A 27647-nucleotide genomic window follows, 5' to 3' on the forward strand; every position below is an offset into this window, starting at 1 on the left:
GCCAACTCCACCTGTCAACGCCTAGTAAACCGGATCTTCGAAGAACATATAGGAAAATCAATGGAAGTTTATGTTTAGTACATGTTAGTCAAGTCCCTGCGAGCAGAGGACCATTTGAAACATTTGCAGGAAAACTTTGACATATTGAAGAAATACAATATGAAGCTGGACCCAGAAAAGTCCGCATTCGGGGTCGGATCCGGAAAAGTTCGCATGCGGGGTCGGATCCAAAAAATTCCTCGGGTTATGGTATCCAATCGAGGGACCTAGATCAATCCCAATAAAATCAAAGCCATAGAAAACATCACCGTAGTGGATAACGTCAAGGTTGTTCAGAGGCTAACCGGGTGTATTGCCGCCCTGGGACGGTTCATATTGAGGTCCTCAGACGAAAGCCATAAGTTCTTCTCACTATTGAAGAAGAATAACTTTTCCTAAACCCCGGAATTCCAACAAGATTTAGAAGAACTCAAACAGTTACTTTCGAGTCCTCCCTTGCTCCACACTCTGAAGGCGGACGAGCGGTTATACCTTTACTTGGCGATATCCGAGGTGGCGGTAAGTGGAGTCTTATAACTCTAGGCGAGGCCGAAACAAGATTCCCTCACCTGGAAAAATTGGCGTTCGCTCTAATAAATGCCTCCTAAAAATTAAAACCGTACTTTCAATGTCACCCCATATGTATCGTGACATCTTACCCATTGAGGAACATCATGCACAAATCAGAGCTCTCGGGCTGGTTGGACAAATGGGTCGTCGAAATCAGCGGGTACGATATCGAGTATTGACCCTGAAATGCTATCAAATCTCAAATTTTGGCAGACTTCGTGGCCGACGTTACGTCGACTTTAATACCCGATGTCAAAAGGGTGTTATTGTTAACCTCAGGGACTCCCTTAAGAATCTGGACCCTTTTTACGGACGGTGCATTGAACGCAAAGGAGTTCGAACTCGGTATCATATTGAAACCACCTATGGGGAGTGTAATTAGGCAATCTATTAGAACTGTGAAATTAATTAACAATAAGATTGAGTATGAGGCCAAGATTGCAGGTCTCGAATTGGCTAAACGCCTTGGGGTCACCGAGGCGGTCGAAACTAAGTGTGATTTCCTCATCGTGGTAAATCAAGTCAATGAGACGTTCCAAGTGAAAAAGGAACAAATGCAAAGGTATTTAGACAAGTTATAGGTAACGTTGTAAAAATTCAAGGAATGGACCCTACAACACGTGTCCCGAAATCAAAATAACGAGGCTGATGCTCTGGCTAACTTGGGGTCATCAGTTGGTGACGATGAATTCAGTTTGGGAACAGCCGTACAACTCATGAAGTCGGTGGTCGAAGAAGGCCACGTCGAAGTAAACTCAATGAGTTTAACTTGGGATTGGAGGAACAAGTACATAGATTACTTGAAAACTAGGAGACTGCCTTCAGATCCTAAAGAATCGAGGGCCTTGCGTACCAAGGCTGCCAGATTCAGCTTGGTCGAAGGGACATTGTTTAGAAGAACATTCAACGGCCTGTTATCTAGATACTTGGGGCCGGGAGATACCGAGTACGCCTTAAGAGAAGTTCACGAAGGCACTTGCGAAAACCATTCGTGGGTAGAATCTCTGGTTCGGAAATTAATCAGGGCCGACTATTATTGGACCGAAATAGAGAAGGATGCGAAGGACATTGTACGAAAATGCGACGACTGCCAGAGGCACACACCGATGATCCATCAACCGGGAGAGATACTCCACTCGGTCTTGTACCCAAGGCCCTTTACGAAATAGGGAATGGACATCGTCGGTCCCCTACCATGGGCACCCGGTAAAGCTCAATTTATACTATTCATGACTGATTATTTTTCCAAATAGGTCGAGGATCAAGCATTCGAAGAAGTCCGAGAGAAAGAAGTCATTGACTTCAATTGGGACCACATAATATGTCGATTTGGGATACAGGTTGAAGTCATGTGCGATAATTGGAAGCAATTCATCGGCAGCAAGGTAAATAATTTTTTCGAATATCACAAGAATAATAAGATACTATCAACACCTTACCACCCTAGTGGGAACGGACAGATGGAATCAACAAAAAAGACCTTACTTCAAAACCTAAAAAAGATATTGACCGATGCCAAGGGGAAATGGAAGGAAATCTTGCCCGAAGTCCTATGGGCATATCATACAACCTCAAAGTCTAGTACCGGGGCCACTCTGTTTCTGTTGGTCTACGAGGCCGAAGCCTTGATACTAGCCGAGGTGGGAGAGTCGAGCCTCAGATTCCAATATGTGACCAAAGAGTCAAACGACAAGTCCATGGTCACGAACCTAGAACTATTGGATGAAAGGCGTGAGGCAGCTTTAGTCTGGTTGGCCACCCAGAAACAACAGATAGAAAGATACTACAACCGAAGAGCCAACCTTCGACATTTCAAGATCGGAGACTTGGTGTTGAGAAAAGTAATATTACACACCCAGAATACAAACGAGGGAAAGTTGGGACCGAATTGGGAAGGACCATATCGAATCGTCGGAATTACCGGAAAAGGTTTGTACAAACTCGAAGCAAGAAATAATGTGCAACTACCGAACAACTGGAACGTGGCACACTTAAAGTGGTACTACTGCTAAGGTACGAACTTAGTCACTTTTTAATCATGTTACAAAACGGACTATTATTTGCAGGTAAACTACCAAGGATGGATATGGATGTTAGGTTTGAAAGCACGCGTTGTACTCTTTTTTCCTTGAATCACTTTTTTTTCGAAACGGGTTTTCCGGCAAGATGTTTAACGAGACAACAGTAAAACATGCTAACTTAGATTTGAAGGCCGGTCTCAAACCGGAGTCAGTGGGCATACATTTCGCATCAACAGTATCCGATCCCTCTCAATATTGACCTCGACTACTGGAGTCCATTACCCTCGGATTAAGGCCATTTTTAGCGAGGAAATATTTAGCAAGGAAAAAAGGAAACCTTGTATGCGAGAAGCTAAAGATCGGTGGTTAGGATTCATTGTAAGGGACAAACGGTCGTGTAAATATTGCCCACGTAGTCCACTTTAGCCATGATAAAATCTTTTACGCGTTTTCGATCTTGTACTTTACACATAGAAATGAAAGAAAATTCCGCCTTGCTATTACACATTTTCTTGCCTCTTAAATTCTGGATCCTAAGAGCCTACGAGCTACTCCTTCGAGGGCTATCGAGCCCAAGGGCTATCCCTATTTGGGAACTATTGAGCCCAAGGGCTACCCCTACTCAGGGACTGTCGTCCGAAAAACGTTCAGACAAATCGGGCTACTTAATCCTGGAAACACCAAACCTATTAGGCGATGCCAAAATATAAAAGGCTATGGCCACCCTAAAAACGGCTCGGAGACGTCCGAAGCTTGTAATCAGAAAGTAAGGCCTTTATAAAAACTCGAAACCTACTAAAAGGTTACACTCGACAAAAGCATCATCTAAAACCACTTAAGAATATTGAAAAACCTTCCGGTCACACCGAGTTTTCGAAGCCTTTAGCAAACAAAGTTGTATCGAAGTCAGGATCCGTTCGTACCTCTAAAAATCGAATGCCCTATAACTACTTTTGATTCTATGCTAAGGCATTAGAAACATCACAAGAGTAGAAATTATGAAAAGATGAAGAAAAAGTAAAGACACGAAATTGCCAGAAAGGAATATATATATATATATATATATATATATATATATATATATATATATATATATATATATATATATATATATACACACACACACACACACACACACACACACACACACAAATAAACAAAAAACAAATTATATACATGAGACCAAAACCAAAAAAAGTACTAAGGTATCTACACCTAATATTCACCGCGACCCCACTCCTTGCTAGAACCGTCGGAGCCTTCGGATCCCTCGGAACCCTCGAAGTCTTCGGCGTCTTCGGGCCCGTAAAGCTACTTCGCCTCTGCCTCGAGCTTTTTTGCTTCCTCGATCTCAACCGACATGTCAAAACATCGGTGTGGATCTCTTCGAGGGTCTCTATTCGGGATAACCACTTTATATATCGGCCTTTGCCTTCAGGAGAGTCTAGACTGCCTCTACATAGGCCTTGTATTGGGCACCATATATTTGTCATCGGCAGAGGTTGTGTCCAATTTGGACTTTACAACCTCATATTCTCTACTGAGGACATTGATGTTTGGCATATTTCGATATGTGTTGATGTTACTTTACCCATGTTTTAACCACTTCTTGATGTTATTTAATCTTTAAAACTCCCAACATGGTGTAATTATTGGTTTGATGACTAATTAAGTTATGTGTGACGATTTAAGGTGTTCGGAGTGCAAAATATGAAGAAAAGGTGGTTTAGCCAGAGGAAGAAGGGTTGGATGCGTCGCATCCAACCTAGGAAAACATCATCCTGCGTGCAACCTTAGCAGTGAAGTTAGGCCATAGCGTTCGCCATCGCGTGCGAAACTGGGAAGTAGAAGAGAAGGCTGGATGCGTCGCGTCTACCCTCACATGCAAAGTTAAGAAATGGAGGACGAGGTGGATGCGTCGCATCCGCCTTAGCATCAACCCCTGAAGCCGATTTGGACTAGAGTTAGGAGAACTCTAGATTACAACTTTTGGACGCAATATATAAGCTTTAAAACGCCTCTTGTAGAGGGAAGACGGGGGAAGAGAAGAAAAAGGCTATAACCAAGTTCAAAGACCACGGAATTCGTCTGGAGTTTTATCCTTTCTTTCTTTTATTGATTTTTATGCAATCTTATGAAATTTGGGATGATTGCCTGAATATGAGTGGCTAAGAACCCTATTATTCTAGGGTCATGGGTATACATGAATGTTGATGTTTGAAGTTTAATTTGACGACGTTGGGTTTATCATATTGGGTTGTTTATTTAATTCTGTTTCTAATTATTTTGCTGAGTAATTAACAGTGAAATACTATCTACGAATCTAGAGTTGAACTCGAAAGTGGGAACCCTAGATTGCATATAGAAGTAAATAGAGTAAGTTTTCAAAACCCGGGCATCGGGGAAAGGATTCGCGATTAGGATAGACATATACCTAATTGCCTTACTCGGTTAAAATACAGGAATTGTAAATGAGTTCTTGTTAAACTTAATTCCATAGACATATAGGTATTAAGTTAACTTGAGCATGCGAGTAAGAACTCGACAGATTCTTACGAGTGAAATTAACCCTGTGAATCAACAATTCAGATAAATCAATTAGCTATTTTAAAATACGAATGCAACATGAATGTTAGATGACCCGTGACCCTGGAATATTATATCCTATTGATTGTTGAACAAAACTATTTAAGTGTTGTGTTGAATTCTTAGCGATTCATTATTTGATCGTCCGTAGGTAGTAAGTTAGAAAATTATATATTTTGTTAGAAATATCTTGAATCAATAAGCTATTCGAGTTTGAATTAGTCAAAGTTAATCATAAGTCTTCGTGGGAACGATACTTTATTCACTACTTTATTACTTGACGACCACGTATACTTGCGTGAGTGTGTTTGGCCGTAACAAGTTTTTGGCGCCGTTGCCGGGGACTTAGAAATTAGCTACGTGACTAAGTTAAGCTTTTATTAGATATTTGTTTTCAAGTTTTAATTTTCAGTTTGCCTGGTTTGTGTCAACGCAGGGTCTTCTCTCGAATGCAGAGGAGTAGAAGTGCAAACAACCTCATTCCTCTTGATCCAGAAATCGAACGAACACTACATAGAGTGAGAAGGGAACACAAAGCTAGAACGAGAATAGAAAGAGAGTTGGGCATCGCAGTCCAACCACAGCCAATAGATATGGCAGGCAACGAAGAGCGTCCGGTAATTGAAGCCGCAAGGCCCAATCTTGCGAATATGACTCAGGCTATTGTGAAGCCTGATATCACTGGGCATTTTGAACTCAAACAGTACATGGTACAGCTGATTCAGTCCACAGGACAATATGTGGGTCTATCTCATGAGGACCCGCAGAGGCATATTCAGAACTTCTTGGAAATCACGGACACTTACAATTATCCGAACGTCTCCAAGGACTATGTCAGGCTGACACTATTCCCTTTTTCACTGTTGGGGGAAGCTAAAGAATGGTTGCAAAAGGAGCCCGCGAACTCTATCCACACTTGGGATGATCTAGCAAGAAAATTCCTGATCAAGTTTTTCCCAACTAAGAAGACAAAGTCGCTGAGGAGCCAAATTCTTGGGTTCCAACAACGGGATGGCGAGACACTTCGTCAACCTTGGGAAAGATACAAGAAGCTACTCAGAGACTGCCCGCATCATTGTCAAACTGATGAGGTATTGGGTCACACTTTTGTTGATGGGTTAGATGAAGCATCAAAGATGAATCTTGACTCAGCTTGTGGGGGTAGTTGCATGGCAAGACCGTATAGTGAAATACAACTCTTGCTAAATAATTTCACTGCTAATGACCATAATTGGCAAGGAGAGGGGGATTCACGAAGGGGAATTAAACAGAAGGCCGCCGGTTTGATTGAGCTTGATGACTTTTCCGCCATGAGAGCCGATATAGCAAAATTGGCAAATCAGATGAATAGAATGACAACACAACAAATGCAACATGTACAACAGATGTCTATTTGTTGCGAACTATGCGGAGACAGTCATATGATTGACATGTGCCCCACGAATCCTGAATCTATATACTATGTGGGGCAACAAAACAGAGGTCCTATGAATCAACATGCGCAATATGGGAACACTTACAACCCAAACTGGAGGAATCATCCTAACTTCTCATGGGGCGGAAGTCAACGGAATCAGTATAGGCCTCAGGGGAATTTTACTCAACCTCAGAAGCCACCCCAACAAATGGAAGAAAGTACGAATGACTTGCTGAAAAAGTTGTTGCTAGACAATCAACAACTCAGGACCGATTTCAGAAATCTTGAGAGGCAAATGGGGCAGTTAGCAGCAAACCAAAATACTAGACCTACAGGCTCACTTCCCAGTGATACAGAGAAGAACCCTCAAGTTAATGCAGTTACACTTAGAAACGGGAGGGAACTAGAGGAAGTGCCAAGGAAGATAAAAGAAAAACCTATACCTGGGGGGAGTTGACACCTAAGGCAACACAAGAGTCAAAGGAAGATGATGCAAGTTCAGAGCGAATGGAGGTTACAAGGCCACCACCACCTTTCCCCCAAAGATTGCAGAAAAGGAATGATGATCGCATGTTCAACAAATTTCTCTCCATGTTGAGTCAGGTTCAATTAAATATTCCATTAGTGGATGTACTTCGTGAAATTCCAAAGTACGCTAAGTACATAAAAGACATAGTGGCTCATAAGAGGAAATTGACTGAGTTCGAGACGGTTGCACTTACTGAGGAGTGCACATCAAGGGTCCAAAACAAGCTTCCCCAAAAGCTTAAGGATCCTGGCAGCTTCACCATTCCAGTACAAATCAGTAATATTGACGTGGGACGTGCTCTGTGTGATTTGGGTGCAAGCATAAATCTGATGCCTTTATCCTTGTTTAAGCAATTAGGTCTGGGAGCTCCGAGACCAACCACCGTGATGTTGCAATTAGCTGATAGGTCCATAGCCTACCCCGAAGGAGTGATTGAAGATGTGCTGCTGCAAATTGGAAAATTCATCTTCCCAGCTGACTTCATTATTCTAGACTTCGAGGCTGATGAACAAGTTCCAATCATATTAGGACGACCTCTCTTGGCTACTGGCGATGCAATAATTAAAGTGAGAGAAGGGAAAATGATTATGAGAGTGGACAACGAGGAAGCAGTCTTCAATGTCTACAAAGCAATCCAACTTCCCCGCCACTATGAGGAGCTCTCTATGATATCTGTGGTGGAGGTGGATGAGAAACTTCTTGACACGAGTGTATATCTAGACGACTGTTTAGAAAAAGCAATCATGATGTTTGATAGCTTGGAGATGGATGATGAGGTTGAGGAGATGATGCATATCCTAGATACATCATGTGGTTACATGCAAGGAATAATCCCGTTTGAGCCCCTGAATAGGCCAAGTGGCCCCCCACCAAAGCCGTCAATTGAAAAAGCTCCAAATTTGGAACTTAAACCCCTACCCCTCACCTTCAATATGCTTATTTGGGAAGTTCTGACACTTTACCTGTTATTATTTCTGCTCACTTGTCTAAATTACAGGAAGAAAAGCTATTAAGGGTGCTACGTGAGCACAAGCGAGCAATTGGGTGGACAATGTCTAACATTAAAGGCATTAGTCCAGCTTTCTGCATGCACAAAATCCTCATGGAGGACGGACACAAGCCAAGTGTAGAACACCAACGCCGACTAAATCCAATCATGAAAGAAGTGGTCAGAAAAGAAGTGATTAAGTGGCTTGATGCAGGTATTGTATTTCCAATCTCTGATAGTAAATGGGTAAGCCCCGTTCAATGTGTGCCGAAGAAAGGGGGGATAACCGTAGTAGTTAATGAAAATAATGACTTAATTCCTACAAGAACTGTCACTGGATGGAGAATTTGCATAGATTACAGAAAACTGAACAATGCCACCCGGAAAGACCACTTTCCCCTTCCTTTTATTGACCAAATGCTTGATAGATTAGCTGGCCAGGAATACTACTATTTCCTGGACGGTTATTCGGGGTATAATCAGATTGCTATAGCCCCAGAAGACCAAGAGAAAACTACATTTACATGTCCTTATGGCACGTATGCGTTCAAGAGAATGCCCTTCGGTCTTTGTAATGCACCTGCGACTTTTCAAAGGTGTATGATGGCTATTTTCACTGACATGGTTGAAAGATTTGTAGAAGTATTCATGGACGATTTTTCTGTGTTTGGATGTTCTTTTGATAGTTGTTTGATGAACCTTGATAAAGTGCTAGCTAGGTGTGAAGAGACGAACTTGGTGCTAAACTGGGAAAAGTGCCATTTCATGGTACGTGAAGGTATAGTTTTGGGGCACAAGGTTTCAAAAGATGGTCTACAGGTGGATAAAGCAAAGGTGGAGACGATTGAAAAATTGCCCCCGCCGACATCCATCAAAGGCATTCGCAGTTTCTTGGGTCATGCAGGTTTTTATCGTCGTTTCATTAAAGATTTTTCGAAAATTTCTTCCCCTTTGTGCAGGCTTCTAGAGAAAGATGTTACCTTCAAGTTTGATGATGCATGTCTGAAAGCATTTGAGGAGCTAAAGGGAAGATTGGTGACTGCACCAATTATCATTGGCCCCGATTGGGCACAACCATTTGAGTTGATGTGCGATGCAAGTGACATAGAAATTGGAGCGGTGTTGGGGCAAAGGAGGGATAAAATCTTTCACTCCATTTATTATGCAAGCAAAACTATGAATTCAGCTCAGATGAATTATACAGTGACTGAAAAGGAGTTGCTTGCAGTGGTGTGGGCGTTTGACAAGTTCAGATCCTATCTAGTGGGAACCAAAGTCATCGTCTACACAGATCATTCAGCTATCAGATACCTATTTGAAAAGAAAGACGCCAAGCCGAGGCTGATTCGTTGGGTCCTCCTCTTGCAAGAATTTGACTTAGAGATCCGAGATCGAAAAGGGACAGAAAATCAAGTGGCCGATCATTTGTCCAGATTAGAAAGTCGGGACCATGTAGCTGAAGGAGGGTCAATTAAAGAAACATTTCCGGATGAGCAAATATTAGCAGTCACCTCAGGTGAAGCCCCATGGTATGCAGATTATGTGAATTTTATCGCAAGTGGGGTGACGCCACTAGAATGGACAGCTGACAATAGAAGAAGATTCCTACATGATGTAAGGTTCTACGTGTGGGATGAGCCATTCCTATATAGGCAGTGTGCAGATCAGTTGGTGAGAAGGTGTGTTCCTGAGGAAGAGATGAAGGCTATACTACATGACTGCCATGCGTCACCATATGGAGGTCATCACGGCGGGGATAGAACCGCCCAAAAAGTGCTACAATCAGGTTTTTATTGGCCAAAATTGTTTAAGGATGCACATGCCTTCGTTAAAAATTGTGATAGATGCCAAAGAACTGGAACTATCACGAGGAAGCACGAGATACCCTTGTAAAATATTCTGGCTGTAGAACTTTTTGATGTTTGGGGGATTGATTTTATGGGACCATTCCCATATTCTAACGGGCACAGATACATCTTGGTGGCGGTCGACTATGTTTCTAAGTGGGTAGAGGCCATTGCTCTTCCTACTAACGACGCAAAGGTTGTGGTAGGCTTTGTAAAGAAGCACATCTTCACACGTTTTGGGACCCCAAGAGTGTTGATAAGCGACGGGGGAACTCACTTTTGTAACAAACTGCTGAATAATATTCTTGCAAAATACGGAGTCAAGCACAAAGTTTCCACTGCTTATCATCCCCAAACGAGTGGTCAAGTAGAAGTTTCCAACAGAGAGGTCAAGCAGATTTTGAAAAAGACAGTAAGTATGAATAGAAAGGACTGGGCCGGGAAGCTGGATGACGCATTATGGGCATATCGCACTGCGTACAAGACCCCAATAGGCACTTCTCCGTACAGGTTGGTTTATGGGAAGGCCTGCCATCTGCCCGTCGAGCTTGAACACAAAGCATATTGGGCGATTAAAAAGCTAAATATGGAGATGGACTTGGCCGGTGAGAAGAGATTGCTACAACTCAACGAGCTTGATGAGTTTCGATTGCATGCGTATGAAAATGCCAAATTGTATAAAGAGAAGACCAAAAGATGGCATGATAAGCATATCCAACATCGTGAGTTTGAACCAGGTCAAGAAATTCTACTGTTTAATTCAAGGCTAAAGCTTTTTCCAGGAAAGCTTAAATCTCGATGGTCGGGTCCGTTTGAAGTGGTTAGTGTGAAACCTCATGGTGCGATAGAATTGTGTGATAAGGGGTCCAATACGACATTCTTGGTAAATGGCCAAAGAGTAAAACACTATTGGGGTGGTGACATTGCACGTCACAAGACCACAATGGATTAAGTGGAGGCATGAAGAACATGTTGCGTCGTGCCGCGACGTTAAATCAGGCGCTTCTTGGGAGGCCACCCAAGTTAGTTAGTTTATTTTTATTTTATTATTATTTTTTTTTTGTAGGACGTAAAAAAAAAAAAAAAGTTCCCCGGATATGGGAAAACGAGGCGGATGCGTCGCATCCCCCTCAGCAAAAAAAAAAAAAAAATTTTTTTGACGGGCCAATTGCTCAAGGCAGTGAAGTCTGCCTATCGCGTCCGTGTCGCGTCCGAAATTTTTTTTGAAGGAAGACAAGGGGATGCGTCGCGTCAAAGCTCGCACGCACAGGTAAGTACTATATATTTTAACACATCTTAAGATAACGAATTCGTTAAAAACTCTTCTTGCGACGCATCCACTCGTCTCTTTTTGCGACACCTACGAACGCAGAACGGATTTCTTTAATCGAAATTGCAACGCATACAAATGCGACAGGTACGCATCATCCTCTTCGTTCTTCCGTTGGCTTCTCTCCTAATTCTTCTCTCTTCCCTCCCTCAATGGTAGCAACAAGTAGGTTTTGCAATTTCAAAATTTTTTAGGGCTGTCGTTCTTGGTCGTTGTAATGGTTGCGAGATGATAAACTATAATTCCCTTCATCTCGTCAAACTTTGGGAGGGTAGTTGCATTGCTCAACTGATAGAATGAACTAGGCACACTTGTTGCATACCACATGTTCGACGAATTGTCCCTGAGGAAAATTTAGGAGTCGGTGAAGTCTGAGTAACCGAGCAACATTGGTGTATGCTTGAGAATAAGTGTGGGGTCGAGTGAGGGGCTATGTGAAATTGAATTTTTGAAGAGAGTTATCACATACTTGCTGAAAGTCATGAGCTACGATTCCATGAAGTAGTGAATGACATGACTTTACGAATAATTGGAAGGGCAAGCTGTTGCAATTGCTTTCAAGCTGAACTTCGCTGTTTCATCTGCTAATTGTTGAATTCTTTGCATTGCAGGTACTTAGATTCGTAAAATGACAGCAGTGAGTAAACCATCCAAGCAACAAGACAAAGATGGTGACAAGCAACCGCCCAAAAAGCCTACCAGAAGGGCAGCGGGCGGTCCAAATCCACAGAAAAAAGGAAGCGAACGGAGAAGGAAATGGAACTGCTGCCTAGGCAGTTAAGTGATGATTCAGAGCAAGAGGAGGAGGAAACATTAGTCAGGAGGACAGTGAAGAAGGGTATTACACCAAGCAAAGGAATAGAGATAAGAGAGCCTGTGACATACCAAAGAAAAGCTTCGAAAATGAGTGATCCGACTGATAAAGGGAAGGAGAAGATTACTACAGAATCTGAATCCGATTCCGATTCGGACAATGACCACCTACATGTCAACATGAGTGATGAAGACGAGGGTGAACCCATAGACCGAGTTGATTGGGAGAAATACTTTGTTAATGAGAAGGCATTCCGAGCCTATAAGAAGATACTGGTTTCAAAGAAGTATATTCCGGAAAAGCCGATAAACATCGGCCCACTTAAGACAAAGTACTCAGAGTTTCTAAAGTCAATTCGAGAGGTGCAAAAATGGGGACCCATCTTGAAAGGTCACGGCAAAGCCAACCTCACCATTGTTAGAGAGCTCTACGCCAATTGGCGTCACGCCAGGGGAAACATTGTGCGAGTAAGAGGGGTAGATATTAATGTGTCAGCTGAAGCTCTGAATAACTTCTTAAGGGTGCCACACACACTTACAGATAGGTTTGACTCCATATGCAAAACACCAGATTATGCACACATTAAGTCTGTCCTATGCCCTACCAGGAAGGATGCAGAATGGAAGCATGGGAGTATGGAGTACCACTCTATAGCCAAGGAATTCATGAGTACGTTAGCACGTGTGGCTCTAAATTTCATATGTAACCGCCTGATGCCATGCCAACATAAAACTGATGTCCCTCGTTACCGCGCACTCGTATTATATGCTTTATTAGAGGGGATACCACTCAACTTCGGAGCTATCATGCATGATCAAATGCAGCGAACCAGGATGAATTACAAGTGGAGGCTGTTCTTTGCTAATACCCTAACGGCTTTTTTAACAGAGATGGGAGTACTATGGGACAAGGAGAATGACTACATTGAGGCTAAAGCTCCAGGACCATATAATGTCACTCATGTTCTAGAGCCGAACAAGGGAAGGTCTTCTAAGCTCACCATTCAACAATTATTTGAGCAGATGCAAGCAGATATGCAAGAGAACAGGGCTGAGCTGATAGCGACTCGTGTCGAGTTGAGTGCCACCAGGGATGAGTTGAGACAGACTCGTGCGGATCTAAGCCGAGTTCAGACCGAGCAGGCCACGATGATGAAGGAGATATCATTACTCCTCAGAGCTCTGGTTCAATGTGCAGGTACAGACATCTCCCAGCTGATTGCATCATCCACTGCCGGACCATCCACTCCTGTTCCTCCCATAGTCACTGAGGCTCCACTCAACAGGCCTACTGAGGTCGCTGTAACACCTGATACAGAATCAGCACCAGTTGTTGATGATAGGAATGCTATGGATGCAGATGCTCCTCCACAGACTGCGGATGAGCCCTCCACCTTGACTTGAGGGAGTTCTTCTCACCCTACTTTACCTTGTTTGTGTGCGTTGGGGACAACGCACAGTCCTAAGTGTGGGGTGGGGGGGTGATTCATGTTTTGATGTATGGATGAATGTACTAAAATATTCACTGGATTAATGGCATAAAATAGCAGTAAATTCATCTATATGGAGTAACTATCAGTTTATCATTATATATATAAAAATATAAATATATATATATATATAAAAAAATATATATATATATATAGTATCTTTGTAGATAGTAATAATCCCCTGTGGTTTTTCTTTGTGCCTCGGTTCTTTTCCATGGGATGTAGTTTGAACCGGGTAATTTTGTTTTCTTTTTAGAGTAGAGTAGGAATGTAGGGAATAAAAGGAGGAAGAATGATGAACCTAGGTGACCTTGACTTGGTTGATAATGGCATATTTAGGCTTTTACATATGTAATATCTTCCCTTCTCACTCTGAAATTATTGATGATGCCTTGTTAAAATGGATAGCATGTTTTGTGGCGCCTATTTCTCATTTTCTTGACTTGTGTTCACTTTGCGCTTAATGCTTAATATCTCGTTGCTCCGTGAATACTTGCATTGTTTGAGAGTCGGAATGTGACCGTCCTTAATGAGTCATGTGCCATGTGTGATAAGGTTTTTGTGTAGTCCATGTAGTGTACTTGTGTCTAGAACTTGCCCGGTATGTGAGTTGAAGCGAAATTTTAGGTGATGCTCGGTTTGAAAAATGATTTTAGGCTTTCTTTGATCTTTTTGAGCTTATTGCTTATCACAAATAAAATCTATCCCTAGTTAACCCTTTTGAGCCTGTAGACCTTTTATTTGGTACCCACATTACAAGCCTATACCCTTTTTATTCTTAATTGATAGTATTTTGATCTTTTTACCTCTTAAAGCACTTTAATTGTTAGATGAGCGCTAAAAGAAGTAAGAAGGGACTAAGTGTGGGGTGACTTTTGAGTGGAACCAATGAAAGAAAGAAGGGTGCACTTATTTTGTAAAATAATACACCACTAGCGGAAAGTGAAAAAAAAAAAAGAAAAAAAAAAAAAGAAAAAAGAAAAATATAAATGAATAAATTATTGTATTGTTCTTGCTAGTGGGTATGAATTAAAGTAGTGCTTAAAGAAAGAGGAAATATTGTTTGGAGTGATATTATTGGTGAAATTGAAAGGGTGTTGAAGAATTCGCGCTTAAGTTATTTGATAATGTGTTAAAGTGCTTAGGAGGGTAAGTCACTATTCCTTAAATATATCCTACCCGTCCCTTAGCCCACATTACAACCATGAAAAAGTCCTAATTGATTTTAGATCGAGTGAGCTTACATCAGTAGAGATTTACATTAAGGGCAAGCCTATGGTACCAATTACATGCATGTGACTTCTTTTGTGAGAGTGAGCAATTTTCTTTGTGAGCATGAGATTCGAATGTGTGGATTGATTTTACTCTCTCTGCTTTTGTTGTGAGGGCACATGGTTTCACGAGGGATAGGTAACGTTATTAGACTTCTCTATGATGTTGGTTGTTCAAGCCATGAGTGCATTGTGACATTGAGTCGGTTTTTGAGGTTAGGATTGTTGTGAGCATGTTGTCTTTGTTCGAATATGTTTAAAGAAGGGCATAAGAAAAGGGAAGTGTGTTGATGCATAGTCTAGAGCCTAATTGTAGCAAATAACCATGGTCATAGATGTAGTGTGCTTTGAATGATAAGAGCTTAATTTTATTTTGTTTACTATAGTGATGGTTTGTTCGAGGACGAACAAAGGTTTAAGTGTGGGGTAGTGATGTTTGGCATATTTCGATATGTGTTGATGTTACTTTACCCATGTTTTAACCACTTCTTGATGTTATTTAATCTTTAAAACTCCCAACATGGTGTAATTATTGGTTTGATGACTAATTAAGTTATGTGTGACGATTTAAGGTGTTCGGAGTGCAAAATATGAAGAAAAGGTGGTTTAGCCAGAGGAAGAAGGGTTGGATGCGTCGCATCCAACCTAGGAAAACATCATCCTGCGTGCAACCTTAGCAGTGAAGTTGGGCCATAGCGTTCGCCATCGCGTGCGAAACTGGGAAGTAGAAGAGAAGGCTGGATGCGTCGCATCTACCCTCACATGCAAAGTTGAGAAATGGAGGACGAGGTGGATGCGTCGCATCCGCCTTAGCATCAACCCCTGAAGCCGATTTGGACTAGAGTTAGGAGAACTCTAGATTACAACTTTTGGACGCAATATATAAGCTTAAAACGCCTCTTGTAGAGGGAAGACGGGGGGAAGAGAAGAAAAAAGTCTATAACCAAGTTCAAAGACCACGGGATTCGTCTGGAGTTTTATCCTTTCTTTCTTTTATTGATTTTTATGCAATCTTATGAAATTTGGGATGATTGCCTGAATATGAGTGGCTAAGAACCCTATTATTCTAGGGTCATGGGTATACATGAATGTTGATGTTTGAAGTTTAATTTGACGACGTTGGGTTTATCATATTGGGTTGTTTATTTAATTCTGTTTCTAATTATTTTGCTGAGTAATTAACAGTGAAATACTATCTACGAATCTAGAGTTGAACTCGAAAGTGGGAACCCTAGATTGCATATAGAAGTAAATAGAGTAAGTTTTCAAAACCCGGGCATCGGGGAAAGGATTCGCGATTAGGATAGACATATACCTAATTGCCTTACTCGGTTAAAATACAGGAATTGTAAATAAGTTCTTGTTAAACTTAATTCCATAGACATATAGGTATTAAGTTAACTTGAGCATGCGAGTAAGAACTCGACAGATTCTTACGAGTGAAATTAACCCTGTGAATCAACAATTCAGATAAATCAATTAGCTATTTTAAAATACGAATGCAACATGAATGTTAGATGACCCGTGACCCTGGAATATTATATCCTATTGATTGTTGAACAAAACTATTTAAGTGTTGTGTTGAATTCTTAGCGATTCATTATTTGATCGTCCGTAGGTAGTAAGTTAGAAAATTATATATTTTGTTAGAAATATCTTGAATCAATAAGCTATTCGAGTTTGAATTAGTCAAAGTTAATCATAAGTCTTCGTGGGAACGATACTTTATTCACTACTTTATTACTTGACGACCACGTATACTTGCGTGAGTGTGTTTGGCCGTAACAGACATCACGTTCAGTGATGACCAAGCTCAACTGTACTCGGAGATCGTCATTCAGTTGAGACCACTTGTCAGCTTTGTCTTTCACCACCCGGAGTTGGTTCTCAACTGATGCCAGCTGGTGCATTTTGCTTTTACACCCTTGGGTCATGTCCTGAACCTCGTTCATCTAGGCTCTGAGCTGGTTAATCTGGTCGATCTTCTGTTGGACCTGCGAAGTTATGTTATTAGCCACCACGACTAGCTCCTCGTTTTTAGCTTCAAAGACCTTTACCTTTTCAACTAGGTCAGCATGTTCCCGTTTCAGGGTTGAAGCCTCATTTTGAGCTTTTTCCAGTTCGACATGGAGATCTTTAAGGGACTCGTTCTGTTGCTCGCTGAGAAGCCTATACATGTCTTTCTTCCGGACCTGCTCTTTGAGTTTGAACTAAAGTTGGGTGATTTCCAAGCGGTACCGGAGGAAGCTCTCATGATAGAGTACTGAGGCCTGTGAAATAACGAAAGTGGTAGGAGAGATTTAGACTTAAGTGGAATTCATGAAGGAAGTATGAAAGTGTTAGAATCTTACCCGGTTCAGCGCTTGCTGCGCCTCATTAAAAAGACTCGACGTGCCTACCTCGTTCATCTTTGCCTGGTCCTCATCGGTCACCAGGCATCGAAGGTAGCTAGCTACCCCTACAGGAGCAAACAGGATCCGAGCATCCTCCGGGATTGTGAGAACAACCGTCCTCTTTCCCCTAGGATCTATGCTCGATGCAGGGAATTGCTTCACAAATCATGGGCTCGTACTAGACCCGATAGTTCCCGAAGGGACATCCTTCTTTTGTATCTTTAGGTGACCCAGCCCGGAGAAATCTTCCATCGTGTACATGTCCATGACATTGAAGAAGCAGTGGAGAGGATCCTCTGCACCCTGAGCCCCTTCACTTGATTTTTCCTTGCCCGTTTGGGCCTTTTCGAGCATGGACTCGGTATAGGAGGGTGTCTCGATTATGTCTATCACCCCGATCTCCTCTTTCGGAACAGAAACAACTTCTCGGTAGGTCTCAACCCCCGTCTCCATCTCGGCCTTTCGAGTCAGAAGAGGATCAGCCTCATGGCTCGTTTCCTCGGTTGCCGCCAGCTCCCCGGCAGGGGCCGATCCGCTAGCAACAAATATGTCATCTTCTTCGGATTCATCCCTGATCCAGTGAAGCGAGTTAGAATCTGGTACCCGGGAGTTGGTGTTCTTCTTGGGATTACGAGCCCGGGAAGCTGACTTCTTGTTTGGTTTCACCTCGGGACCCGACGAGACCGAAGACTTTCTTTTTGTCTTCTTTTTCTCCCCCACAGCAGCCCCGGGCTACCCCGTAACAAGGGAATCAACGGATAAGGGTGCACCTTAGTCCCCTTCCAGCGGCCTAAGTTTGGTGGTCTTAGGCAAACCTGCGAAGGAAAAAAGAATAGGTCAGCGTTATGTAAGTTTGGGGAGTAATAGTAACTATTCTCGGAAGAGCCTTACCATAAGATTGGGCCTCCCTTTGGCCCTTCGAAAGCTTGCACCACGAGCACTCAAAGTATGACATCTTCTTGTAGATGCCTTCGATCCACTCCTTGAGCCGGGGTATTGCATTGAGAACCCGAGCAACAACTGCACGAGCGCAAATACCGATAGCGAGAAATAAAACAAAAGAATACTTTCCACTCAAGAAAATACTACACTTACGAGATGTATTTCACTTCTCAGGAAATGGTAGGAATTCGGGAGGGATCAAATCTTCAGTGTTTACCCAATTGAAGCGCCCCTGCCAGCCTCGATCCTCATTGATGCTTGAAAAGAAAGCCTTGTTGGCCCGGCGAGTGAGATTGATTAAGTAGGTGGTCGAGGGTGAACCGAGGATATTCGGTGTTGTTCACAAAATAACATAGGAGGATCACGATCCTCCAAAGAGACGGGTGGATTTGCCCAAGGCACACCTCTTACCTCTTGCAGAAAGCCAAAACTACTGGGTCTACCGGGCCCAGCGTGAAGGGGTAAGTGTAAATACTTAAATATCCCTCCATGCGAGTTGTCATATCGTCCTCAAGCCCGGGGACTACCACGTCCTTACCTCCCCATTTATAGTCCTCTCAGACTATATGAAGGGTATCTTCAGTAATATAGCATATATATCTCGATGCCCCTTCACCTCGATCTTGTTTGGATACAGCCTTTTTGACTTCGAAGTCGTTTACAATTGAACAGCCCTCGGGAATAAAGCTTTTCATGGGGGGCTCTGGGGCCGATTCGGTAGCAGCCACTTCGGGAACGACCGCCTCGGTACCTGTGACCGGGTGGAAAGATGAAGTGGCAACCTGTTGAGGAACTGATTTGGAAGTCTTGACCATCATGATATGGAAAATAAGAAGATTTGAAGGGAAAATATGAAGATTTGAAGGGGAGATATGAAGGTTTGAAGGAAAAGGTATGGAGGTTTGAAGGTAGGATAAAGATCTAGGTAGAAATCTAAGAACAGTTACGAAGATTTGAAGATCAGAGATAAAGAGATGAAGGGTTGAAAGAGTTGATAGCCACTAGAGAGTTCGAAGATAAAAGTTAGGATCGGAAAGTGGAAGAAGTATAAAAGGTCGAAGGTTTTATAGGAGAAAATGTAATCAATACGCGACATTTCGCATTCGGAGGCGACCATCCGACGATTCACACGTGTTCGAAGTCAGAACGACACGACTGATGGGACATTTCAGCTTATTCGTAGTTTCGGTTGTAACGTACGAAGGAAGGAACCGAGGCTCATACATCATTTTCCATCGTTTCGGCGAACCTACTCTCTGAGAAACGAGGGAACTATATGTATACGAGTAAACTCGGGGTCAGCACACACTCTGAGTTCTCGTTGATCCAAACGAAGTAAGAAATATGAATGAATGATATAGAGACCGAATCTGAGAACTCTTTGAATCGAGGTTAAAACGAGATGCTCGCCACCGGGCCTGACAAGATAACATCCCCCGAACCTGGAATGAGCTCCAAGACCTCGGAAAGCACTACAAATAGTTGCACACAACTAACAGAAGGCCGTAATATCCGCGCCCAACTGGATATCACGGAGCAGATCTCTTCTGATGCCGGTAGCGTATAAGTGATTGCTGTACAAAGAGTATTTTTACCTTTTTCGAATTTTACTAGGGGTAAAATTCCCATACTATATAAAGGGGAATACGGGGTTCTTATTCAATAGGGATATTGTAACATGCATATCAAAGCAATACAAACTTATTTCTCTGCTTTCTAGTTATTGAAAGGTTCTCATTTTAATCATAAGTTCTTCATATACATTTGGCTTCGAGTCGAGGGTTCGGTTGAGGGCAAAACTACTGTTAAGCTCAAATTCGAGCCCGGATTCAACATCACAACTGCTTTGATTATTTATTTCATCTTTAATTCGTTTATCTAACATTTTTGATTACTTGTGTTGAATTAATCTACATATCCTTAAAATTGCGTACGAATTTATCCGTTTCGGGGTAAACACTTATACCTAAAAATCAGCCAATTATCCGATTATTTAGAATTAAACATGTGGTCAAAAAGATATTATGCTCATGTTAAAAAAAGGTTTATTCCTTGCAATTTTATATGAATCAGCAGTAAGAATAAGAATTTTCTTTTCTCTTCTTGTTTTGTTAAAGGCAAGAATGTCCTATTCAAATGCTATGATTCTGGAAACTTTATTCTCTATATCCCTGAAATGACACTTGCCTTCCCACTACCAGCTTTCATTTGATTCTTGATATATTGAATTAGCCATTTTAAAAAGAGACAAGCATTGAAATGCAGCTTGGAATATGCTCCTATTTGAGAGGTTTGACTTTATCCGATGGAAATTATTTTAAAAATAAATAAACAAACAGATTGCTATTGCTATAACTTTGCACATAAATGTTATCTAATTTTCTAGGATAAGTTGTTAAAAAATTACTCCTCTTTTTATCAATAACACCATACCATGGTACTCAGAGGCGGAGCCCAAATTTAAAATTTGCAGATTCATTATTTTAGTTCGTTTATGTTATTGAGTTCTAAATTAATAATTTATATATATTTAATAAAATTTTCAAAACAAATACAAAATTTAAATTAAAATTACTAGATTCGGCTGAATCACAAATCTTATGCTAGCTCCGCCGCTAATGATACCCGACTAATACAACGAGAAGAACGATTAATTGTGAAACATCTACACTTTATCTTTATTTCTAAACCTTGACTGTCCAAGTGGGAACAACAATTAAATTTCAATCTCAAACTAGTTGAAATCGGCTACCCAAAATTGAAAACAACAACAATGCCTCAATCCCATATTAGTTGGGATGGGCTACATTCAAAAGTGAGAAATTAAGGAAATAAAAACAAAAGTCAAAATTGCTAGGACCATTCTGTCCTTTTTCGCCCCTATTACCTACAGTGCCACAGGAGGAAGCAGCCATTTGGAGCCTTCAATATAGCCAAGTGTGATAAAAGGCTTTGCTTCTGCATCAGTTAATTTCCTCACATATCCCACCCTACGTTCCATAGTTGCACCTGCTCCTTTGCAGTTGTATTCTCCATAAAACACCGACCTGAAAAATACGAGAAGGCGAGATGACCGTGCTATTTTCAAATCGATTAATAGATAGTCTGATATGTTCTGATCGAATCTCGGGAAAATCTCATAGTGTGAGTACATAACAATGAAAATGAAAGAAACAAATAGATAATAGAGGAGAAAGATGGAAAATGAAAACATATGAGTTCACTGTAACTAATAACGTTTGCTCAAATCTAATATATACATTCAGAAGCCCCGTTAAATATTAATATATATTTTGACTTAAAGTCCTTGTAGAACTCAATTATTATTAATAAATAAACTTCAAATCTTGAATTTCACTTCTCATTGTATATGTTTACTTGATATTTTATGCACCAACTCTATCATTAGGAGTGGATCGAGAGCATTATGTACAGTCCACCGAACCCAATAACTTTTGCTTATATATATATATATATATATTAAGAAATTCATTTAATATCTATAAATATTAGACTATGAACCTAAGTGTTATTATATATTAACCTAAAATCATTATAGAAACTAATAAACTTTAAATTCTAAATATGCAATGTATTGATTAGTCATAGGCCATAAAGTTCCAGTATGGAACCGATCACATGATAAAAAAGAGTGCTATATTTACAGCCTTTTTTTGTACGGGACCAAATCACATGATAAAAGAGCAAGTTAAATTTATGACTATTGAAATTATTACTTCCTCCTTTTCAAATTAGATGATTTAGTTTGACTCGTCACGAAATTTAAGAGAAAAAAAAAGAAAGTTTTGAAACTTGTGGTCTTAAAAAAATAGTAAAAACTTTATGGGATCATAACATTTGTGTGGTTATAAAAGCTTATCGCCGACTAACCTGTCATAATCACTTTTGCCGTTATCAGACCAACCTTCAGGGTGAACAACGTCACTCATATCAGTGTAAGAGTAAACAACCTTAGCAAAAGGCTTCCATGCTCTTCCCAAAAATGCTGTATTTCCTGTTCCAGTTATTATACAATGAACAAATGAATATCCACTGTCAACATTGCCTGCTCCCCTTGCATGTGCTGTGATCATTGCCATTGGATCCCCTGGAATTACATGCATCTCTGTGTTCTTTTTTTCAAAAAAATAATAAAATTCATTAGCATTACGAGTGAATAGAGGCGGAGTAGAATTTGAAGTTTATGGTTTCTGAACTTGTCGTCGAACCCATAACTCGTTTTAGTTAGTGCATTCACAATTAAATAGTTATATTTTTAATGTTTTGTTTTTATAAATATAGAGTCCCGGGGCGGATTTAGGCTGTTTTTACAGTGCATGTGAACTCATGGTCTTTTCGCCAAACTAGGTATTTTATGTATATATTTCGAAAAATTGATTTAATATTATATATTGGCCCATGCTCCAAAAATATTAAATGGTGCACCTGGTTGAATGTTGAATTATTTATTCAAAAGAACATTGATCGATTCTCACTTAGTACTTCTTTTTTCTCGCTTTTCCGTGGTGTACTCATGTTCTAGAAATTTTAGATCCGCCTATAATAGAGTCTAAGTACAAGCTATCGAGTTTATCCAAACCCATAGCTAATATTGTGAATTTGCCCTACGAGTGATCAGATGAGAAGATTATGAATAAAAATTTAAAAGAAATGAAATTATTTACCAGATATAAGGATTTTCCATTGCCAAAGATGAAATCAACAGTGCCTTCAATGTAGCAATCTTTAAAGAAATGCTTCCCACTGTCATCACAAAAGGTGTCTTGAAATCCATACATTTTACAGTTATATAATGAAGCTTTATCTCCTCCTGTCCTTAATGCTGCTGCTTGAGCTAATTCCCTTTTCCCATCTGGTCTTGGTGCAGAATTCTAATCATAATTGTCAAAACAACAAAATATATTACACACTAATATTATATGAAACTAAAGAAAGATAGAAAGAAACAACAATATATAACAATAACAACCTCAGCGAAATTCTATAAGTGAGGTCTGGGAGGGTAGTGTGTACGCTGACCTTACCCCGGGAGGATGTAGAGTAGCGACACCGGGTTCACCTGAACCCATAACTTTCGACACGAAATATAAATTTATATGTAAAAATTCATTAAAATTGAAAAGAATGGTATGTCTGAACCCATAAGTTAAAAATATAATGGGTTCTATGATAAGAGTCTTAAAGGTTGAACCCATAAAATTTAAATTTTGGATCCGCCGCTGCTTAGCACCTTGTGAAGATAGAGAGACTGTCATGAATTATAATACGTACCACAAAGTTGATATTAACAGCGGTGAAGTATTCAGATTCAACGACGACGGTGGCACTATCAACTGTACCATAATCTTTTGCTGTTCCATTAAAGATTATATTTGGTACATTCTTAGGGTCTCCATATAATGTAATGAAAGGCTTATACCTCTCAATCTTAACTTTCTCTGTGTAATTTCCACCTCCAATCGAAATAATAACTCGTCTTTTATTCCCTTGAGGAATGCTGTTTATGGCATCCGTCAGAGTCTTGAATTCACCACTTCCATCTGCCCTTACCTTCGGTAACGTATTCAAAATTTAGAGTCAGAATTCAACTAAAGTTGATGACAACAAAAAAAAATTATCAATGCAGATTTTAAATATATATAAAAGATGCATGAATAAACTAACAAATATATTTATGAATCTAAGAGGAAAAGAAATACTCCATTCGTTTAAAAAAGAATGAACATTTACTGTTTAAGAAGTCAACCAAGATTTTTTTGACCATATTTTTTGCAAATGTTTTTTTTAATATTTTGAGCTGTTAATTATTGTGACTTATAGTACTTTTTATGTAGTTTTTAAATATGTAAATTTTATTTCAAAAAACTTCAAGATTATATGTTCGAATTCATATCGAAAATTATTTGACCCGAAAAGGTTCAAACAAATTGAAACGGAAGGAGTAGTTTTTTTTTGGTTTTCCATCCAGTATCCGATTCCCGCATTGGTCTGATTAAATCCAGATTCACGCTACAAAGTCCCACACTGGGATTAACTAGAACCCGAGACTTCTGGTTAAGGATGAAATAGTAAAAAAAAGTCACCTTAATGGTAGTTTTATTAGCCTCGGCAGCTACAAGGGCAGGGTCCAAAGTGTCTTTTCTTGCATCTAAAGGCTTAACATTGGTTTCAAACCAACTATTTATTTGTGATTTATCAGCTGGTATAGGAACAGAATCATCTGAAAAGACTCTAGGGATGAAAAGGACAATAGTTATAACAATTGCTTCCACAGCAAATATGGTGTTTTTTCCGGCCATTTTGTTTGTTATTTTGTTTTTTTGGTTTTTTAAATTTCTTGAATGGAAATGGATTTTTGGTTTTGGTTTTCTATACAAACTTAGTAAGTGGTGGTATTTATAGAAAGAATAGAAAGAGCAGAGTTTAACAAGACAAACTAGAGGTAGAGATTTTTGCATGGTTTGTTATGTTAGTAGGTAAGCATTGTAAGGCAGTACGAGTAGTCCGTTTAACAAATGGTTTGTATTGTGGTTGTTAATTATAACAATTTGGTGAGTCATATAATTTTGAGTAAGCTAGTGTTTCTACGGAGAGTGAATTTTTCAATAGCTAATAACCAGAAATTAGATAAAATTTGTTGGACGTAAAATTTGGATTAAGTTCGAAATCCAAAACACATCGACTTAAATCAAGATTCTTTAAGTCCAATTAAATGGGTGTACGTAAAATACTTGTTACGTCATTTCAAAGCTTTAGCACATGAAAGTGATTTGTGGTATGTACTATCAAGGTGAATCAATTCATGTCTAATAAGGTTTTATTGTCAAAATCCGATGAAAATAGGTCTAGCGATTCCTGATCAAAGTGAGCTAATTATTTCTTTAATTCTTGTTTAATTAGGTTTTGCTTTTAAAATCCAATGAAAATAAATAGGTATCCGAATCAAAGTGAATTGATTTCGTCAATCATGTCCAGTTATAGTAATTCGACCAACAACATCATAGGAATCACAATACATATTCCCACGAGTAGCCTCCACAATGTGTCATGCGGAGCAGTAGCCTAGAATAAAGCTCACCACTCCCTTAAATCCTTACACCATATGATAAAATTCTCTATACCATGTAGTTACTTGGCGTATGAAGTCAAGTCTATTCCTCAACTGTGTAACAACATTCCTCCAGGCACAATACTGATGCCATCTAGTAAATGGATTATCCATTTACTAGATGGATAAAATGATCAGCAGCAACATACACATAATTTAAGATATTCCTAATAGCAGCATCACGCTTCAAATTTATAATGTGACCTCCAGGTTGATGGTAGGCTATAATTGTGTGTTTTAGTTGTTTATTGCACTCTAATTTGCTGTACTTTAATTGAGTTTGAGCGTTAATCGCTAGTGTTTTGCACTAATTGTGTGTTTTATACCTTGTAGGAGTAATTCCGAGCTATGTAGATGTATGGCATGAATTCAAGCTATTCTGTAGTTTTGAAGTCTGAGTAAAAGCTCAAGGATTAAGTTGTGATCGTGTTCGGGGATCAACGGACAATCATGCACGCAACGAAAGAAACGGAGAATTGAGTAGGACGCCACCCAGGTGCGCGAGCACGCACTGGGAGCGCATGTCAGACAGAATACCTTCCAAAGTGCGCGGCCATATGTGCGAGCACACTCCCAGATGCGCGGCCGCGCACGTCCTATTCTGGAAAGAGTCCAATTTCGCGTAAGAGAAGATGTGTTCGTTTGGGCCTGACCTTACTTGGTATATATACATGGAAAACAGTATTTTGGGACTTTTGACACATCTAAAACCTAAGGAGGCTAAGAAGAAGTAGGAGAAGCAAGAGCACAAGGATTTCATCATTCAATCCTTACTCAAGACAAGAGTTTGGATCGTTTACGCTTTCCTTTAACTTAAAGTTATTTGTGATGAATTACTCCATATCCATGGAGTAGTTCTTTTTAGGGATTGAAAGATTTGGTGTATTGATATTTGTTTGTGGATTATTAACTCTAATTTGTATGTATTGAATCGTTTTGGGTGTTTTAATTATTGCAACTATTTTCACATGTTCATGTAATCGAAAGAGGCATAACTTGTGATGTTTTTGCATTATCTTGTTAGTTGAATTCATTGATTCTTCTTAATAATCGAAAGAGGCTAGTTGAATTATTGTTTAGACCTAGTTAGGGGGATAATCGAAAGAGGTTCTGCTAAAGACCAATCCACTACGAATTCTTGCATATCTTCACCGAGCATAAATTGGTTCATATTGTGAGGTTGAGACGTAATCGAGAGAGGAGTTTCTACTGAACGTTTGAACTAATAATTGAGTGAATTCAAGAGACTCACTTGAACCGTGAGAGTGAATTAGCTAAAGTTAAATCCCAGACAAATATCTTGCACCTATCCAATCAACCCCTATTTTTCCCATTGATATCTTCCTTACTCATTTCTTCGATTGTCATTAGTCAATAGTTTAGACTTTTAGTTAATTTTCATTTTAATCACACAAATCTAATTGTCGATCATCTTGGATAACAATTAAACTAGAAGCTACGAAAATACTGTTTAAATCTAATCCATGTGGATACAAAATTTTTCTATACTATATTCGACTAGCGAGCATATTTAAGTGTGTATTTTGCGCTCGTCAATTTTGACGCTGTTGCCAGGGATTGACAATTAATAGTGTTTGAAATAGTTTGTGGTGCTAATTCAGGAATTATTTTTTCTTTTTATTTTATTTTTCTCTTTTTACGTTTGGTGTTACTTGATTGTGCACAGGATACATGTTAGATTGGTTCATGATTCGATCCTCTGGGGAGGAAGTGCCCCCATACGAACCAGAAATTGAGAAATACCTGCGACAGTTGAGGAAGAAAAGAAATCTCCTCGAGAATACAAAGAAGGTTGGGCAATCCTCAACCAAGGAAATTATGGCGGAAGATGACGATAATGTTGATTTGGCTGCAAGAGAGGCATCCCAGCAAAGAGAAAAAGCTGCACGAGATGCTGAGGAGACAGCTCTTCGAAATGCACAACTTGTCTATGAGGAGGAAAGGGCTCGGAGAGTTGTTCAAAATCAACCTTTGGGTGAAGACCAATTCATAAATATAGATCCCGGTGCTGGGAGACGGTCACGACCCAAAATCCTAACCTGTCGTGATGGCGCCTATCAATGGTACTAGGCAAGCCTATTCTCAAAACTACTTCCAATGTTTCACAAAAGATAAGTCAAAAGCTTTTACATGACAGCGCTTTCGTAATAACAGGAGTTAAACTCAAAATACAGTGCGGAAAAATAGCTCCAAACATCGGGTGTCACCAAGTCATGTCTACAAGAGTCTGTGTCAAAATACCAATACAGAAAAGAAAAGAT

At 40.1% G+C, this 27647-nt stretch overlaps 1 protein-coding gene across 1 annotated transcript; it reads right to left on the bottom strand.

Annotated features, from left to right (window-relative positions):
• Positions 1 to 20886: 20886 nt before the first annotated feature.
• Positions 20887 to 24621, bottom strand: LOC107784495 (pectinesterase 1-like). Its single transcript, XM_016605639.2, has 5 exons — positions 24341 to 24621; positions 23529 to 23807; positions 22922 to 23128; positions 22128 to 22369; positions 20887 to 21283 (listed from the first exon to the last, which is right to left on the bottom strand). The coding sequence occupies exons 1-5, from the start codon at positions 24554 to 24556 to the stop codon at positions 21124 to 21126; spliced, it is 1104 nt and encodes a 367-aa protein (XP_016461125.1). The 5' UTR covers positions 24557 to 24621; the 3' UTR covers positions 20887 to 21123.
• Positions 24622 to 27647: the final 3026 nt, after the last annotated feature.

Source organism: Nicotiana tabacum, chromosome 13, assembly GCF_000715075.1.
Source record: "Nicotiana tabacum cultivar K326 chromosome 13, ASM71507v2, whole genome shotgun sequence".
Classification (NCBI taxonomy): domain Eukaryota; kingdom Viridiplantae; phylum Streptophyta; class Magnoliopsida; order Solanales; family Solanaceae; genus Nicotiana; species Nicotiana tabacum.

What these genes read in the sequence shown, in the direction of transcription:
- LOC107784495 (XM_016605639.2), bottom strand. Translation starts at nt 24,556, where the DNA reads ATGGCCGGAAAAAACACCATATTTGCTGTGGAAGCAATTGTTATAACT. An exon ending in CTAATAAAACTACCATTAAG is followed by an intron (nt 23,808 to 24,340) that starts GTGACTTTTTTT and finishes ACGTTACCGAAG; the next exon opens with GTAAGGGCAGATGGAAGTGG. An exon ending in GGCAAAAGTGATTATGACAG is followed by an intron (nt 21,284 to 22,127) that starts GTTAGTCGGCGA and finishes CGTATTTTTCAG; the next exon opens with GTCGGTGTTTTATGGAGAAT.